The sequence below is a fragment of the Brachyistius frenatus genome, unplaced genomic scaffold (genome assembly GCF_029030835.1).
Source record: "Brachyistius frenatus isolate BFR_SWC_R1_liver_20210118 unplaced genomic scaffold, ASM2903083v1 Contig_151, whole genome shotgun sequence".
NCBI lineage: Eukaryota > Metazoa > Chordata > Actinopteri > Embiotocidae > Brachyistius > Brachyistius frenatus.
Window position 1 is genome coordinate 711,784 of NW_027210750.1, and position 17,863 is coordinate 729,646.

General features: G+C 49.2%; 3 protein-coding genes across 5 annotated transcripts in view; all 3 read right to left on the minus strand.

The window, feature by feature from the left end:
* LOC138631219 (caskin-2-like) overlaps positions 1-3,148 on the minus strand; it is a 30,097-nt gene extending 26,949 nt beyond the window's left edge. For all 3 annotated transcript variants that reach the window (XM_069716025.1, XM_069716024.1, XM_069716023.1), the window contains exons 1-2: positions 2,875-3,148; positions 794-1,180 (exon numbers count right to left, since the gene is read on the minus strand). In XM_069716025.1, coding sequence (XP_069572126.1) covers positions 794-887 — 94 coding nt within the window. In that variant the 5' untranslated portion in view covers positions 888-1,180; positions 2,875-3,148. The remainder of the gene's footprint in view (positions 1-793; positions 1,181-2,874) is intronic.
* A 1,280-nt stretch (positions 3,149-4,428) lies between these two features.
* On the minus strand, positions 4,429-8,370 carry st6galnac2 (ST6 (alpha-N-acetyl-neuraminyl-2,3-beta-galactosyl-1,3)-N-acetylgalactosaminide alpha-2,6-sialyltransferase 2). Its single transcript, XM_069716037.1, has 10 exons — positions 8,285-8,370; positions 8,021-8,135; positions 7,712-7,817; positions 7,325-7,502; positions 6,912-7,065; positions 6,596-6,734; positions 6,343-6,446; positions 5,478-5,558; positions 5,297-5,399; positions 4,429-4,653 (listed from the first exon to the last, which is right to left on the minus strand). Exons 2-10 carry the CDS (start codon positions 8,107-8,109, stop codon positions 4,429-4,431), a joined length of 1,179 nt encoding a protein of 392 aa, XP_069572138.1. The 5' UTR covers positions 8,110-8,135; positions 8,285-8,370.
* A 1,193-nt stretch (positions 8,371-9,563) lies between these two features.
* Positions 9,564-17,411, minus strand: LOC138631209 (suppressor of cytokine signaling 7-like). Its single transcript, XM_069716007.1, is given in 12 exon segments — positions 9,564-11,572; positions 11,965-12,116; positions 12,203-12,338; positions 12,746-12,874; positions 12,993-13,161; positions 13,333-13,472; positions 13,568-13,603; positions 13,606-13,692; positions 14,155-14,259; positions 14,507-14,568; positions 15,392-15,455; positions 15,458-17,411. Coding segments are annotated over 11 exon segments (2,742 nt in total). The 5' UTR covers positions 17,139-17,411; the 3' UTR covers positions 9,564-11,572; positions 11,965-11,983.
* Between the last annotated feature and the right edge of the window lie 452 nt (positions 17,412-17,863).

Below are 17,863 nucleotides of genomic sequence, written 5' to 3' on the forward strand. Positions count from 1 at the left end.
TGTAAACAATGAGATTCCTCAGCATCAGATAAAGACAGCCGGACCCCCCCCACACCCACTATAACCCCCCCGCCCAGTACTATAATTCCTCTTAATCCCGGCCCGGCACCATCTGGGAGATCCTTGTGATCTGGGTGACAGCGGTCGGGGTGCCGGGTGACACCGGAGCAGCAGATGTCGGGGAGGACGGGCGGAGGGTGGTGGGGTAGAGGGGGGGGGGGATAATAAAGTCTGGTTCTGACCCGATAAAGAGCTTCAGGAGCCTCCGGGTATACACCGAAAACAAGCTCGTTCACACACACACTGTGACAATAGGGCGTGTCCAGGTGTAGAACAAAAGGTGGAGTCATGTGACGGACTGCAGGATGTCCCCGAGGGACGGGTGGGGGGGGGGGGGGGGTTAGCCTCTATTTGTTCACGTTACGGAGAATAAAGTTTGACGAACTATCGATCGGCGGGTTCTTGTTTGCTGTTCGGTGTTGGATGTTCTGACGCGTCGCTGAATCACTGAGGTACCGAAGAAAACCTAAAAACATGAAGAATCCCGGGCAACCTCTGAACCGCTCCGAAGTGTACGCTTCTTATTCTGGGAATGTTTCTGCACTTCCAAGTATATTTATGATGTCATATCTTATCAACGCCTTGAGATTTAAATAACGGGGTCATGCAAAGCGAGTGATGCATTATGGGTCATGATTAGCCTTGATGTTGCTAGGCTAGCAGGTTTCTTCATGTATATTGATGCCCCCCTCCCCACCCCACCACCACCACCACCACCCTCAGGTGTACTCACTGTTCCTGTTGGTCTTCAGTTTGGACAGCAGCTTCTGAGTGGACAGCAGGTCTCCACTCTTCACCGCCTGCAGCAGGTCCTGCTCCTTCCCCATGATGCTCCCTCCTCCTCCTCTTCCTCCTCGTAGTCCCAACCGGCGTCTCAGAGAGTCCCGCCTCCTCCTCAGAGCGTCATGCTGAGCCCGGAGACGTGGCCCCGCCTACAGGTGAGACCTCCACTTCCTCCTCTGCTGCTCGATGCTCCTGCTCAAACGTTCCTCCTCTTCCTCCTTCACTGTGAGGAAGATATTTCCGGGGGGGTGGGGGGGAAGGGGCTTGGGGGGGAGGGGTGGGGCTTATGGGGCTCCAGCAGACTGAGAGAAGGAGGTGATGTGGTTCCACTGAGAACCTGAGATGGAACACAAACCAGAGAACCACAAGAGTTCACTTTAAAGAGGAGTTCAGACTGAGACCATCAGTGGACGGAGACGGAGTTGATGACCTCAACTCAGGTCTGAGGGGACAGTTCTGCAGGGTTCAGATCGGATCTGCAGACAAAAAGGTTCCCTCAGATTCATTAAAATAAATAAATAAATTATTCATCATAAATAATGTGAGATTGTCGGACGTCCTCGCGGTTCCCTCTCAGGTGACTCTGACACGCCTGACCAGGTGAGCCGAGAGGTAACGGTCGATTTAACAAACCCCTGCTGTGTAAACACCGACAGGAGCAACTGACTGATTTCACTTTCAGAGAAGAGCAGCCCTCGGTGGAGTCACCTGACGCTCAGCCTGGATGACAGCCACCCCCCTCCCTCTTCTCTCCCCCCCCACCCCGCTCTGCCTCCCCCAGGGCACCGTGCAGATGATGTGGCCTCGCCTCGAATCCCCTTAACGGCGGGACGGGACACTTAAAGTCTTCCAGCCCAGTGGCCCCGGGTCGACTCACACAGGAGGAAGCTAGTCAGCGTTCCTGAACACATCACCGCTGACAGCCCTGACCTCTGACCCTCTGCAAGGAAAACAGCCTCCTAAAACCGTTTCCACACAAACAGAAACAGTGTTTTGGAGGGGGGGGGGGAGTGTTCTGGATCTCAGGGTCCAGCCCAGTCCAGCCCGGTCCAGCCCGGTCCTGCTCCGCCTTCCTGCTTCCTTCATTACATAACCAGGCAGCCACAGAGGAGCACGGGGCGTTCGCAGGCCTGTCAGTCCCATTTACACCCATCACGTCCCGGCTTTCTTCCACCTCCCTCGGGCGTTTTGTATTCTCACTGCGTTCATGACAAGAGGAACAATACACACACATTTCAACTGTGACACTGCAGGGACTCCGGGTCCCAGCGAGGAGGCTCACAGTGGGATAAATAAATCATTTTATTGCTCAAAAACAACAATCACTTGACATTTATCTGTCTGAAGTGAAGTCAGTCTGTGATCAGTGTGAAGCTGTTCACACTCTGTAATTAAAAGACATTAGAAAATCTGAAAATTGCAGAGACTTCCATCTTGATCTGGATCTGTGTATGCTCTTTTCTTTGATATAAAAATTCTGTCAGGCCAGACTCCGTTGGAAAAAAATGCTAATTCTGTATAACCTTGCTCATCAACCACACAGAACAAACATGTGAGACATGATTCCAAGTTTCTCTGAATAAATCAGAGTCACTCTTTAATCCGGGACTCTTCACGCTCATTCAAACGCTACTTAATTTGTGGTAAATTAGGTTCATTAGGGGCGATGATCTGGTGACCACACGTATGCTGGTGTATAACTGATTTAAAAAGAGCTCTTCCGTGATGTAAACCTGCGCCGAACTGAAGACCGTTTCCAAAATAAGAAGAAAAGTCTATTAGTGTTTTAACGGAAATAGAACTTTCGTGCAAACAACACCGAATTAAAGAAATGTGAAAGGACTTCGGCGGTAAACTCAAACCGCACCGGAGAAAAGTGGCACATCGCGGCAGGAGTCTGGTATGTAAACACACCGGAGGAGCCTCGCCGTCACCGACCTTTGGACGGTATTTACTTCACGGTGTAATAGTAGTGGTATTCCCGAATTTGCGCCCGTTAACGGACTAACACTCACTTCAAACAGGACGTACCTTTATGGTGAAGCCCGTCGGGGAGTTTCCTGCTCCTGAACTTTGACGGACCACGGTGGCAGTTCGTCGGTAGACTGCGAGGGGCTGAAAAAGAAACGTTATTCCCGGTGAAAATATTCCAGAAAAGTCCCGTTTCCGTTGGTTTTTAAAGGCTCCCGGGAGTGTTGCGCTATTTTTTTAATCCGCACGAAGAGTGAAAACATGAATGACGTGATTTTTTACGACTTTTGGGACTTTCTACGACACTTTGTCCGCTCGCGCTCCTCCAGCTTTTCCCTCCTCTCCCTGAATGCCACACTCTCTCCGCAGGATTTCTCCCGGAGCTCCGCACGGCGTCAAGGCGCCCTGAACGCAACACACGGTTTCCTGAGAGGACTTTCAAAATAAACGTGACAAATGGACACATGACGCCACATTTCTCGTGTTGCGTGTGTATCGTGTGTTTTAATGACGTTTTTTCAATGTAAAAAATAATCAGACAGAATTTGATTAACTTAAAAAAAAATGTTTGTGCTAATTTCAAGTTGACTCAAAATATCTAAGTTTTATTTTCAGACGCATTTTATAATTTATAAACATGCTAATAAATAATAACTTGAACTGATGAATTGATGAGAGTTGATTCAACTCATTAAAATACAGTTTGAAAGAAAACAAAACTTGAATGCTAGCATCTGTCTATCAATTTATAATGAATAAAACTATTTAAAATCTTAAATTTATGAAACTAGCAGTTTCACTTATTGTTCAACTTGAGTTCACACTTTTTTAGGCAGCAAGAGAACTTATATTTCTAAGTTGAACAAATGTAATTGAGAGAAATGTAACAATGTTAGTCATGCTTTTATTTTATCTCTCATCTCTCATCTACTTCCTGTTTTGTTTAGGCTCTCCTTTGCTTCCATAATGGAATATTAGTGTCCTTCCCACTGCATTAATCTCTGTTCTTCTATAGAAAGGGGGGTCACATTTTAAATCTTATTCCTTATATGTAATAAAAACAAATAACAATAAACATGTGACATTTTATTTGCTTTAACTTCAGAGATGAAGAAACTATTTTTTTAAACTCATTTCCGTCCGCTTGGTTCCATTTAATGTTCAAAAACCTAACCCATCCAATAAGGTATCATCAGAGAGGTGTTTCCATCTATAGAAGCCCAGTAGCGCTTCCATTTTAATTATTATAACAACAATATATTCAAACAGTACAAAATCAATTCAAATGACAAAACACCAATTGTTACACGTGGCATAAAAACAATAAACACAACAAACGTCTGGTAGGTAAACATGAGTGGTGGTTTGAAGGGAAAGAAAAACCTCGTGGATTATAATCCGACATCAAACATAAAAAAAACAACCTCCTGGGTTATAATATGACCTCGACATTAAAATGCTTTTCTTCATTTCAAACAGTTTAAAATTCTGTTCACTAAAACATTTAAATGCGAAACAAACTCACTCATGGCCTTCATTCAACCATTCCCCGCCCTCCTTTATTAGCCCCGCCTCCTATGTCAGCTCCCCGCCCTCCTTTATTAGCCCCGCCTCCTATGTCAGCTCCCCACCCTCCTTTATTAGCCCTGCCTCCGCCTTCTTGCTCCCCGCCCTCCCCTGGTACAACTTGATGACCCTCTGCCGGTGCAGCGCCTCCCACAGGCGGTTCTCCAGCCGCATGTCGTGGTTTGAGTAGAAGCGCAGAGGCCTCTTCACCGAGTCGTAGTAATGATTGGAGAAGGAGGCGTAGTTCCTGGTGATGAAGCCATAAGCAGAAACCTGCAGCACAAACACAATCAGCTCTTACATGCTGGCATCATTTTCCTGTTTCAGTTTTTCACCATTTAAAGCAGCAGAATTTTCTATTATCAGCTCCTGTTTGCAGGTACGTCACACACGTGCAGACAACTATCGCTGAAACACCGTGGGACTGAAGAAAACCGAAAAACATGACAATTCTCAGGTAACTTCTACAGCCGTGAAGACGCAATGTTTTCTCTGTGATTTCTGAGGAGATTTATTTACGTTTTTTAAGAGGAACTTTAATACAACGATGTTGTCAGAAAATATGAATTGCAGTGAATCCCAAACTACTAGTTTCATGTCTGTGAGTTCAGATGTGGCAGTGAGGTACGGTGGCCCTGAGGGTCAAAACATAAAAACAATCCACAAAACACAAAACACAAAAAAAAAAAAAAAAAAAAAAAAAAGTTCCAAAACAATACAACAGTATACAAAACTCAATAACTTGTCGGAAAACCTCCCAAAAAATTTACGCAAAAAAGATTTGCAAAAGGCACAAGTATTTCACAAAACACGTTTTATAAAATAAGAGGGGAGAGAGTATAAATTATGTGAAATGTACATTTTGCAAAATATTTCTGTGTGTGTGTGTGTGTGTGTGTGTGTGTGTGCGTCTCACCTTGTCACAGGTGTGTATGGCGGTCAGCAGCATCACAGCTCCGGTGGATGGCATGTACATGTGAGCAGTCTTGACATTGGTGAGCAGAGGAGACTCCAGGAAACTGAAACACAATCAATCAATCAATCAATCAATCAATCAATCAATGAATCAATCAATCAATCAATCATGTGTTCTTTACCTGTGAGTCAGGTAGTTGATGAATTCTGGATGAAGCAGTTTGAAGCTTTCAGGTGATCTGTGGCCAAAATATTTCGAAGGTCTGTGGGAGGAAACATCTGGATAAACAAACTAACTAACAAACAACAACAACAACAACATCCTCCCTCAGAGCAGTAAGATCTCCTGCTAAGTGAAGCTCCTGAATGTTTGAGGACACGCTGCCATCTGCAGGACAATCAGAGAATTACAGGACAAACTGATCGATGAAGAGCTTTTTTTTTATAGTACTCTATTAATCCCGAGGGGAAATGTCTTCCCTACAGCAGGGGGGCTCTCAGGGGGGAGCTGCTGCAGCAGGCTGCCACTAGTGCGGCGCCAGGTAACCTGACCTGAGGTGCATGTTTTTGGATGATGGGAGGAAGCCGGAGAACCCGGAGAGAACCCATGCAAGCACAGGGAGAACATGCAAACTCCACACAGAAAGGCCCAGGACCGGATTCGAACCCGGAACCTTTTTGCTGTGAGGCGACAGTGCTAACCACTGCATCACCGTGCCGCCCAAAGAGCTGCAGGAGTTTTAAACAGACCTTCAGGCTGCAGGAAGAACTCTGGTGTGTTACCAAAATAAAAGTCGTGGTAGAAACACAATCATAAACTTACCTAAAAAGGAAGCTTTTGGGACTTTTTTTTAGAAATTTTAGAAATAAAAAAATTGTTTAATGAATCATTTCATCAGCAGATTCATCTGTAATAAAAATAATCATTGGTTGAAAACTTGTATGAAAAAAAAAGACCTCCAACGATAAAATCTGTTTTTATATTAACGTCTGACTATCAGTCATCCTGCAGCTCCTTGATTCTGATTGGACGAGACACCAACTCACCTGTCTCCTCTGTCTCTACCTGAGACGACGGTACGCCCCCAAAGAGCCGCTGACATCATCACGTAGTCTCTGAGGTCCACCGGGATGAAGATGTACCGGGTGTCCTGCACGCGCGCGCGCACACACACACACACACACACACACACACACACACACACACACACACACACACACACACACACACACACACACACACACAGGTGAGCTCTGGTGTCGGCCCCTGCAGGTCGGGCTCTCGGCTCTCGGCTCTCACCGGACTCTGAGGGACCTTGGTGAACCCGTCCCGTCGGTACCACCTCAGCGCGTGTTTCATGGTGTTGGTGGTGAAACCGTAGAAAGACGTCTTCGTCCCCACATCGTCCTCAAACCCTCGGATCACCGCCCCGTTCATCCTGACACACAGGAAGTAGCATCATGGTACAACGTTTAATACGTTTAATCAACTTCTATCTGAAGTTTGATTTGTTTAAATTAAGTTTGATGGGTTGAAGGTAAATCAATAAACCAATAACTCCTCCCCCCCCTGCCCCCCACGACAGGAAGTGACTGTAGTGAAACAGGAAGCTCACCTGAAGACAAAGTTGTGGCCGTCGATGCTCTTCCCCTGACCCGACCCGCGCAGGATCCCCCCGTTTCCCACCACGGCGCAGCGGACACACCTGCCAGGTGAGCTGCGACGGACGAGGAGGGGGCTGCCGAGGAGGGGGAGGGTCGACTGGAGGACTGAGGAGGAAGAGGAGGGTGATGAGGAAGAGGAAGAGGAAGAAGAGGAGGAAGAGGAGGGTAAGGAAGGTCGGTCAAAGAGCAGCAGCTGTCGTCGTGACAACCCTCCGACTTTGACCAAAATGTTGTTCTGGAGTAAACCTGTCGCCAGGTGCCGTGGCTTCACGTTACCGTGACAACAGAACTTCTACGTTACAGTCACAGTGAGACGGCAGCGCCACCATGAGGTCGAACTGGAAACAACGTAACTGCAGTGTACCGTTGACAGGAAGTCCCGCCCAGCCGTACGGAGGCGGCTGGTTCTTCAGCCGCTCCGCGGCCGGTTCCGAGAGACTTCGGGCCCACTGGAGGACCGGCACCGAGAACCGGAACCTGGACCTGAGGCGGTGGTCTCTCCTCACCGCCTTCCTCAGGGAGCACGCAGCTTCTGTCCGCATCTTCTCCACGAACAGGAAGCAGGAAGCAGCAAACAGAAAGCGGTAAACAGGAAGCAGGCGACTCCTTTTACACATTTTAAGATGTTATCATGAAGACATTGAGATACATTTTTAATAATAATCATCAGTTTTCTGTTTCTTTTGTTTCTTTTCTGTGTGAATCTCTGATAATAAAAAGTCTTATTCAAACAGCTGCTGCTGAAACTCACCTCTTCTTCATCATCTTCCTCTTCCTCCCACCAAGCTGCTGCCTTCATCCTCCAGCTCACCTGAACCTCGTCTGCCGGCTCAGTGCTGCCACCTGCTGCCTGCTGACTGAACGCACACAGACAGGAAATGAGTTCAAAACTTATTTTTCTTTTAAAGACTTAAAAGATGTTTATTTAAAAAAAAAAAAAATTCAATTCGACAAAAGAAAGCAACATATTACCATAAAGATGTAAATAAGAAAGTAAAATATAGAATCAAATTAAAATTGCTCTTCAGTTGTTCCTCTGTTCGTTGTTTATCGGACTCACCTGCTGGACCTCCTGAAGAACACGGAGCTGATGATGAAACAGGAAGCCCCCAGCAGCAGGAAGACCCACTTCCTGCGGGACAGCCGCATGACTCAGCTTCAATCAAACCGACCTGCTGTTGTTTACACAGTGAGTCAGCAGCGCGAGGGGGCGGGGCCAGAAAGAATGAAAAATAAGACAACAGAAAGAAAAACACCGATTAACTGTCCGGAGACATCAAAAGAAAATTGTGAAGAGAATCACAGCTCACTTGTCCGTTCTCACCTGTTGACACACAAAATGACAGAATATTTTTTTACTCTCAGGCTGAAACATGAGAAAGAGGGAAAACTGGTTTTCTGCTGGAAGCGACCGCTGCAGGAGGCCGAACACACCTGTGCTGATGTCATCGAAGGGGGCGGGGTCAGAACCGTGCTTACATTTGAGGTTAATTAAACACTGAACTTCCCCTTTGTTGTTTTATTTATTGATGTTGTTCAGTGTTTGTATGTTTTAAATAATCGGAAATATCAACTTCTAATAAACATTTTATTTGTTAAAAAGTCTTTGACTCACCTGGAGAGGTGGGAAAATCAGCCTGAATACTGTAATGTCATCCCACCTGTTTCTGCCCGTCATCAACCTGAAAGCAGGAAATGTTTCTCTATTTGAATTTTAACATCTGCAGCTCGTCGGTCTTTGAGCTTCATGAATCCTGAACTCTGATCCGTTCTTGATAATAAAAACTGCAGGTTTTCTACTCAGATGTTTTTTAGAAGTCAGATATTTAGAGGATCCCGTTTGATGACAAAACTGAAACTGAAAAACTCTTTTGGACCATTTGTAAACAGATTCATGTTTTTAGGTCAGATTCAGACATTTAATCACATGAAGATCAAATGAGATTTGGAGCAGAATTTGGGACGAATTTTACTTCATACTGATGTTAAAACTAAGTTCAACCATCAGTGACGTCGCCCGGTGGTTTGTGATCGTTACGAAGCTTCCAGTTCAGATTCTGTCCGTCACCATCTTGGTAGTTCGGAGCAGTTTGGAGCAGGAAGTGACCATATTTGGACGAGCTGGGAGAGGAGCCAGCGGTGGATCTGACTGATCTGATCGGAAATCTGACGATACTACTTCCCACCCATCGATAGCTGAAATCTGACTGCACCACAGGCCTGTCAATCAAACAGACACGCCCCCAAAAACAGGTCTTCTTGAATCTTCTTTTCTAATGAATGAGGGATTATTTTCAGATGGACCTCCAGAAAACTAATAAGAAGGAGTGACTTTAGCTAACAACACCGAGATAACTGATGGACACATTTTATTCACTTTGGATTTGATGAGAGAAGTTGAATGGGAGTCTATGGAGCCGGAGGCTTTTTGGAGACGACCTCTAGTGGCACTTGGTGGTATTGCAGCTTAAGACACTTCTGCATCGGAACCATTTTTTCAGACCTGAATGTTGTTCAAATAAATGAAATTCTGTCTTAAAATTGAAGAAATTATTTAAATTAGGACCCATGTGACAGAAAATCTGGAACAGAGACAACATGGCGTCGGTCCATCCACACTGTTTTATTAACAGCTGACTGCACAACAACCAGAGATGACAGATCACGGCTCCACAACACGTTTGCAGTCCTTCAGTGTGTCACGCGTGTCCACTGTTTGACATCATGGAAATGTCCCCGCAGGGCGCTCCAGTGTTCCCATTCTGTGCTGGGACAGAACTCACTCGTCTGGATCGGCACCAGGTCCGGTCTATCCAGACACAGTTCAGTAGTTGTCACGGTAACCTCCTCCTCCATCTGTTTTCTGAGTTTTTTTTGGTAATGTTGCAGACGGTCGCCTCCAGGATCCCGAGTTTCCTCCCAGTGTTTGTCCCTCAGTGCGTTTCAGACTCAAACACTCGTAAACAAAGTAAACAAAACAAAAAATAGACACATAAAAAGAGTTCTCACTGCGGCAGATAAAAAAGAAACACGATTCAGTCTTTAAATCACGACTCGGCTCTCAGAAGCAGGCGTTGCAGCTGTTTGCGATTCGAAGTTACAAAATATCCGAATCAGCATCTGACTGAGCGTTAACTCTTCAAAATAAAAGCCTCAGTGTGCTTCGAAACTTCAGGAACAGACACCAGAATCTTTCAGAAACGACCACGCCCACTTTGTGATTGGTCAGAAACTAGGCGGGGCCAGAAAACCGACCAATTATTTAGACGTAACTGAAGAACAATTAAAAGCTCGTTAGCGTTACAGTAAACAAAACATTTCTGCCTTAAAGACGTCGTTCTCACAACTTTTCTGAAACATTTAGAAATCAACCCCCCTCCCCCCCTCCCCCCTCGAGGAGATAAAGTGCGCCAATGAGAACCAACCTGCAGTCCACCTCAAAGATTCCCTTCAAGTCGTCGTCGTTTTGTTTCGGCGCACAAAAATGACGTGAACCAGCCGTCACTTCCTGAAACGTCGGCAGATTAATTTCACGTCACGAGACTTCCGACAGCCGAAGCTAAAAGTTTCAGAGGAAACTTTACTTTAACGAACTTCATCACCGGGTTGCAGTGCGATCTCATTAAGTTCACTCGTTACGTTTAACGCGCACGATTAAAGTCCTATCGTCCGACATCGGTCACATCACGTACCTGCAAGTGTTTCACAATAAAAGCCTCATTAGGTCATGTTTCTATCTGCTGGAAAACAATTGAGGGCTTCTATTTAGAAACAGATACAGGAAGTAGTGAGTATTACTACAGTAACTTAAACAGGGCAAACGGGAGCGGATCAAAAGAACTGCGAACATTTAGTTTCTTCACTTGGAGAAAAAAGTGGGCGGAGCATACACTGATGCTCGTCATCACGGGTGTTTCTGCTTTCTCGCGCTTCCTGTTAACGTGGCTAGCTGATGCTAACCAGGTAATCCGAACTAGCGTTAGCTGGTGACATTCATGTTCTGAGCGTCCTTTTGAGGCTCTGTTTCACCTACATTCAGGCTCCGCCTCTTCCACACTTGCAGTGCAAAAGTCGTACCCCCCCCCAAAAAAATAACGTACTGAAGCGTACACGACGACGGCGCCCGGAGACGAACGGAAGTCTTAACTTAACGTAGCGAAGACAAACGGTTTGTGAGGACTCGATAAAAGTTCGCACAGCCGAATCCGACAAACAGCGAGTGGACATGGAGTTGAGGGTCTGCGTTCCTGTTCTCTGTCCGTCTCTTCGGTAACGCGGCTGTCGGTAAAACTCCCAAAGTGCTTTGTGATTTCAGGAAGTCGAAGGATCCCGGAGGCGACCGGCGTCCTTTACAGTTTAGCGCCTTTGCTAACGGCGATGTCACGTTTTCCAGTAGTCCTGCTGCTTAGTGATGACATCAAGAGAGAGGCGGAGTCTCCACATCCCCTGTCCCCTCCCCCCGTCGACTCCCCGTGAGCCAATCAGAGAGCCCGGAGGAGGGTGGATCATCTGAAACCCGCCTGGATGCGGAGCTGATTGGCTGCAGTCTGAAGTTTGAATGTTTTGAACGTCCTTCAGTGATCGAGTCCCAAAAACAAAGAAAAGAAAAGAGCTGCGGAGAAACACGAAGAAGACGACTTTTATTATTGAAACAGGAAGTCAAACCAACAAATCAACTGGTAAAGGCGGGGTTTAGCGATGTGGGCGGATCAATCATTCAGTGATGAGGAGGCTACAGGTGTAAAATTTTACTACTGTAAAAAAAAATATTATATATATAAAATAAGAACCAATTAGAGTTTTGATAAATGACGAAATTTAACGTTACTTTGGCAAAAATGTATGCTAAAAAATTTCTAATCTTGTCACATCTTTGTCTTTATTTTTTGTACCAAATTATGAGGAGAAACATCGAGATATGAATATATAATATATATAAATCCATTCTCTATCTGTTTAAGAGAAGTATTGATATTGATATCGGTATCAATAACCTGGACTCACGCTCTCTCAGACTCCAGTGCTACGTTTGGGACTCGACCCCCGGCTGCCCGCTAGGCTCCGCCCCCCGCTCCTTCACCTCCATTGTCGGCGTCGGGCTGATCTCCTCCTCGGGGTCGTAGTAGTAGAACTTCCTCAGGTAGGCGATCAGCGGTCTGAGGACAGCGAGGACAGACGTTAGCATGTTTACGTAGGTTTTAACGTGGACTGGAGGTCCTGTCGGGTGCGTTCGGGTACGTACGTGGGCAGCGGCAGCTCCTGGATGTGGTCGATGCGGACCAGCTGCCGGATGCAGAAGCGACAGAGATGCTGCAGGGATTTGACGCTGCTGAACCTGGAGACCGGGTACAGGAGCTGGACCGGGGTCGGGGGAAGACCTGGACACACGGGGACGGACAGAACACGGTCACGCGCGTGCTCCAGGACTGAAACTCAATGTCAAACTAACCCCAAAGTGTGTCCATATACTTTTGACCACATTGTTTCAGTCTGTTATTATACTGAGGTAAGGTGGACACCCAGTTTATACACTGGCCAAAAGTATGTGGGCAGATAAAGCTGTTCTATTACGGATCTAACCCCCATAGCGCGTCCACATACTTTTGACCATCCTGAAATCGTGAAATGGCCAAAAGTATGTGGACACATGCACTTTACAGATAAATGTATTGACATCGAGTCAGACCCACATGTGTGTCCACATATTTTTGGACATGTAGTTTTCATGCAGGGACAGACAAGACAGGTGAGGACGGACGCTGCGAGCCGATTGGCCGGTTGGTACCTGGGACCCGGGAGCGCAAGAAGTAGAGGAACTTTCCGTTCTTGGAGTGCATGATGGCTCTTTCTATGAACTCCACCACGGAGTGACAGCGGTCCTCGAACTTGGGGTGACACCACAGACTGAACGTCCCTGCAGGAGAGATGGGGAGACCATGTGACAACCGGAGGTGTGTGTGTGTGTGTGTGTGTGTGTGTGTGTGTGTGTGTGTGTGTGTGTGTGTGTGTGTGTGTGTGTGTGTGTGTGTCACCTCTGTAGTGCTCCATGCGTGTGTGGTGGGTGACTCCCTGCGACCTGAAGCTCAGACTCAGGATGTACCGAGGATCCGAACTGTCTCGGACCAGAAACGACCCGTCCGGTTTCCCCTTCAGCTTCATCTCTGCGTCCTCCCAGTTCATCGGCCCCCAGTACCAGCCGCACTGCAAACACACACACACACACACACACACACACACACACACACACACACACACACACACACACACACACACACACACACACACACACACACACACACACACACACACACAGGTTAGCTCCGCCCCCTCCACAATCTGCAGCCAATAGAAACAATGAGGACGTCGGCCCACCTTCTCCAGCTCTCTCAGGCTGGTGGCGAAGCTGCCGGCGTCAGGTCGACCGAGGGGGCAGCGGGGGACGAGTCTGGGCGGGGGGTGCTGCCCGTCGGGTCGGAGGGGGACCGGTCGTGGTAAACCTCGCAGGAAGGTGTCTGAGGGACAGACAGAGGACACGAGGACATGATGAGTCATCAAGACGAGATAACAACTGTCCCTGTTCACATCTCTGTGTGTGTGTGTGTGTCACCGTTGAGGCTCAGGCTGTGCTGGATGGTGCTGAGGGAGGGGGCAGGGCCATTGGTCGAGGGGGCAGGGACTGCATCGAGGCCCCCGTGAAGGGACCCTGCTGCTGAGGAGGACCGCTGAAGTCATCTGGAGGGGACGGACAGAGGGACACCTGAGAGGACGGACGGCTACTGCAACACCTGGCTCTGTACGCTGTCGGCGTGACAATAGCATTCTGTCGGCGTGACAACTGTGTTCTTGTGTTCTGTCTGCCGGCAGGACAATGAATTTCTGTCGGCATGACGATCGCGACCTGTCGCCACGACGACCACATTCTGTCGACGTGACAGAATTTCTGTCGCGTGACAGAATTTCTGTTGCCGTGACAGAATTTCTGTCGCCGTGACAACCATCAAACATCTTTAAAACCGTCGATAAAATAGTTTTGGAGGATTCAGATTCAGAACCGGGTTCAGGTTCCAGAGAACTAGATTAGTGAAGCCTACCTGAGCGAGACATACAGAGAGAAGACGGACGGCAGGACGGACAGAGACAAAGAGACACAGAGGAAGTGACACCAGAAAGTGAAAGAGGAAGAAAAGGAAGTACCGAGCAGACTGAGGCTCCGCCTGGGTGGAGGAGGGGGCGTGGGAGGGTGGAGAGAGGTTCCCCCGCGGCGGGAAATATCGACATCAACCAGAGAGACCGTCTCACCTGGACACATCGACACAAAGACAGACGGGTTAGAGACAGAGGGAAGGTGAAGAGTTAGTGTGGAGCAGGAAGAGAACGAAGAACAAGACGACCTCCTCATCCTCAGTTCAAAGGTCAAACTGTTAATAACAGTCTGCTGTTCCTAATAAAGTGGTCACCGAGAGACACAAAGGCAGGTAAAAATACCTCACCTGTGTACACACACACACACACACACACACACACACACACACACACACACACACACCGGTGAAAGGGGGGGTGAAGGGCACCGGAGAGAAGGCACTGTGAGGTCTGGACACCTGCAGCCTGGAGAGCAGACACAGTTTAACTGGGACGCACCTTCACCATCATCATCATCCTCATTATCCTCACTATCATCACCATCATACCCCCCCCCCCTCCCCTCTCTCCCCCACCACACATGCTTCACTAAAGTCCAAAACTCTGTTTGCCATGGAGGCGAGCTCCGTCCCATCAGAGCGATCTGGTTCTCTGACTCCTTAAATGATATTATTGAAGTGGCGACATCGTGTTCCCCCAAAACTAACTCACGGAAAAACGACTGATCCTTTCATCTAATCTCTAACTGATCAGGAACTATTTCTATTGATCCATTAAACGTCTCTTTTCAAAAGGAAACTAATTTCATGTTCGCAGAAGATGCAAACTGAATGTTGAACACATTACTGTCGTGTTTATAAAATGTCAGAATAAAAAATGAAGGTTTTAACGTGACGACGTCTTCAAGAGTTCATTTAACAGTCGGAAACAACGACTCCGTTTCTTTATCAGGTGAAGAAAAAGCAGCAAATCGTTACTTTTAAGAAGAAAATAATCAAAACGGTTTAATGATTTCTGCAGAACTTTTGTGTGACGAGAAAGAAATGTTCAGTTCTCTTATTTGATAATTGAGGAATTAATCAACAGATTAATGATGATTAAGTGAAATCTGGAATATTTCCTTGTTTTGCTCTAAGAGACGATTTAACGTCGTTACGGAGGACTTGCAGGTGTACCTATTATTTTGTCCGCCCCTCCGATCCTGTTAAAGCTGGTCTCAGGTCAGCATTTAACACCGAGTACCAACTTCACCCTGTTGTCATGGCGACAAGCATCCCGGCTGCCTCACCTGCTGCCGTCCTGCTCCGTGTTGCTGCAGGTGGACCCCCACACGTCCAGTAGGCTCCCCCCGACGACGTGGACGACGCCAGGGACGGCCTCTTGTCCAGCAGCCCCCCCGACCCCCCGCTGGAGCTCTTGGTTCTGAACAGCTTGCTGAGCCGGACTTTCAGCGATCCCACTTTCCTGGACTTCCCCCGCGGCGTCTTCTCCCCGTCCCTCCCCCCTCCTCCCCCTGCCTCCCCCTCCAGGACCACCAGAGGGGAGGCGGACCGCCCCGCTCCCCCCGAAGCCACGCCCAGTTTGGGGGTGGTGGCGCGGCTCTGGGGTTGGGAGCGGGACTGGTGCTGATGGAGCGGGCGGGGGACGGGGGCAGGGCCGGAGGACGGGAGGGGGTCGGGGGACACGAGGAGACCGCTGAGGGCCAAGGTGGCCTCGGGACGGACCGGCGGGTACGGGCAGGAAGTGGTGGTGCTGATAGGGGGCCGGGGGTCTGTGCAGGGGGGGAGGGCCACCGCGGCACCGAGGACGGCCAGCGAGGATCGGCAGCTTTGGTCCGTGCAGACGCCCGCCTCCTCCGCCAGGCGGTGGACCTGCCGCATCAGACCGCTCAGAGTCCCGCTGGAGAACACAGGCCCCGCCCCCCCGGGTGTCCCCCCGCCACCGACTCCCCCCACCCGATCCCCTTTCTCTGTGTCCTCCCCCACGTCCTCAGACCCCAGTCCCTCCAGGACCAGCAGGGCGTCGCTGGTCTCGCTCGGGTCCTCGCCGGGCCCCATGACCCCTGACCCCGAGGCCAGGACGCTGTGGCAGGAGCAGCGAGGGAGGGGGAGCACCATGTCCTCCCCCCCGCCTCCCTCCCTCCCCTCACCCAGCTGACCCAGCCTCTGGGCCAGTGCCAGAACCGGATCCTCGCCCCCTGAGGAGCAGTTCCTCCGGGGCTCCAGCAGCCCCAGACGCAGGGCCTGGTCCAGCAGCCCCGGGGGCCATTTAGCCAGCCGGTCTGTCATCAGCTGGTGTCTGTGGCACAGGACTGACCCGGACTCGGGGTCCAGAACCGGGACGCCCTGCTGAGGAGTCTGGGACTCGGACCCTTTGGACAGTCTGATGACCGGGTGCCACTGCAGGAGCTGCTGCGGCTGCAGGTTCTCCTCTGCAGAGGTGATGCAGTGAGAGCTCTGGTCTTTCCCGCCTCCAGGTCCGGGACCGGCCGTTGTGCTACCAGGACCGGTACCTGAACCCAGGTTAAGCTGCTGTCTCTGTCTCTCTGCCTCCTCCTGCAGAAACCCCGGGGGCGGCTGCTCCAACCCGCACTCCAGGATCCGGTCTCCGGACCGCAGCAGGTTCTGGAACACCATCAGCTGCGCCCTGGACCCGTGTCCCGCCGAGCCGTGCCCGTGCGGCACCGGGAAGTCCACAAACCGCTGGGCCGCCACGGCAAAGTCCTCGGTCGGCGGAGGGGACAGCGGCGCCTCGGAGCCCAGCGGGGCCTGCGTCAACATCAGCCCGCCGTCTAGCTCCCCTTTCCCGGGGAGCGGCGAGCTGTAGTGCGGGGATGCCGAGCCGAGGCCTGGCGAGGGGCCGCCAGAGTCCAGATCAAACCCGCCGCCGCGGTGTCCCAGCACGGCTTTGACAGACCCGAACCCGCCGCCTCCGGACATCAGGTCGTCGGGCTCGTCCAGCCGGTCGTACTCGGCCGCGGACACGAGCCGCATGAGGACGAAGTCCGGAGACATTTCTTGCTGCGCGTCGTTCATGGCGGCGGGCTAACGGCGGCGGCTCTTACATAACAGCCTCTCACTGACGGAGCTAACGGCGGCTAGCTGCTGCATCTCCCCGCCGAGCTACCCGGGCAGCCCGCCGGAGCACCGACCCGCGGCCATGTGAAGTCCGGACCGGTTCGTGACGGTAACGGCTCCGCTGAAGCGACGTCAAAACACGAACGGACATGAGAAACGCGCCCGGTGCCGCCGCCCCTTGACGTGAGCTGTTAGCCTCCTACCGACTCATCCTCCGGTCAGACAACATGGATGTGATGGGGGGGGGGGGGGGGGAATCAATCAATAATCGATCCCTGCTGATTGATAAACGGAAGTTAAGAACGGAACCTATCAGCTGAACACTTCCCGGTACCGGAGAGCCCGTCCGTTTCTAGACTTGTTGTTGTTATTATTATTATTATTATTATTATTATTGTTATAATAATAATAATAATAATTATTATTATTTTAGTGTTCAATAGCCGTGAACTTTTTTGTACATATTTAGTTTATCTTATAAATACATTTTAATACTTTTTTTGTAGTTTTTTTTTTGTAGAAATTCCGGATTTTATGTATATTTTGTAGCATTTTATTTTGTAGTATTGTAAATATTGACAGTTTATTATTATTTTTTTGAATCATGATTTTTTTTAATTTTTTTATAAACGCCATCTAATTAAACTTCCGTTCTAGTTTTTTTTTTTTAATGTTCGGCCTCA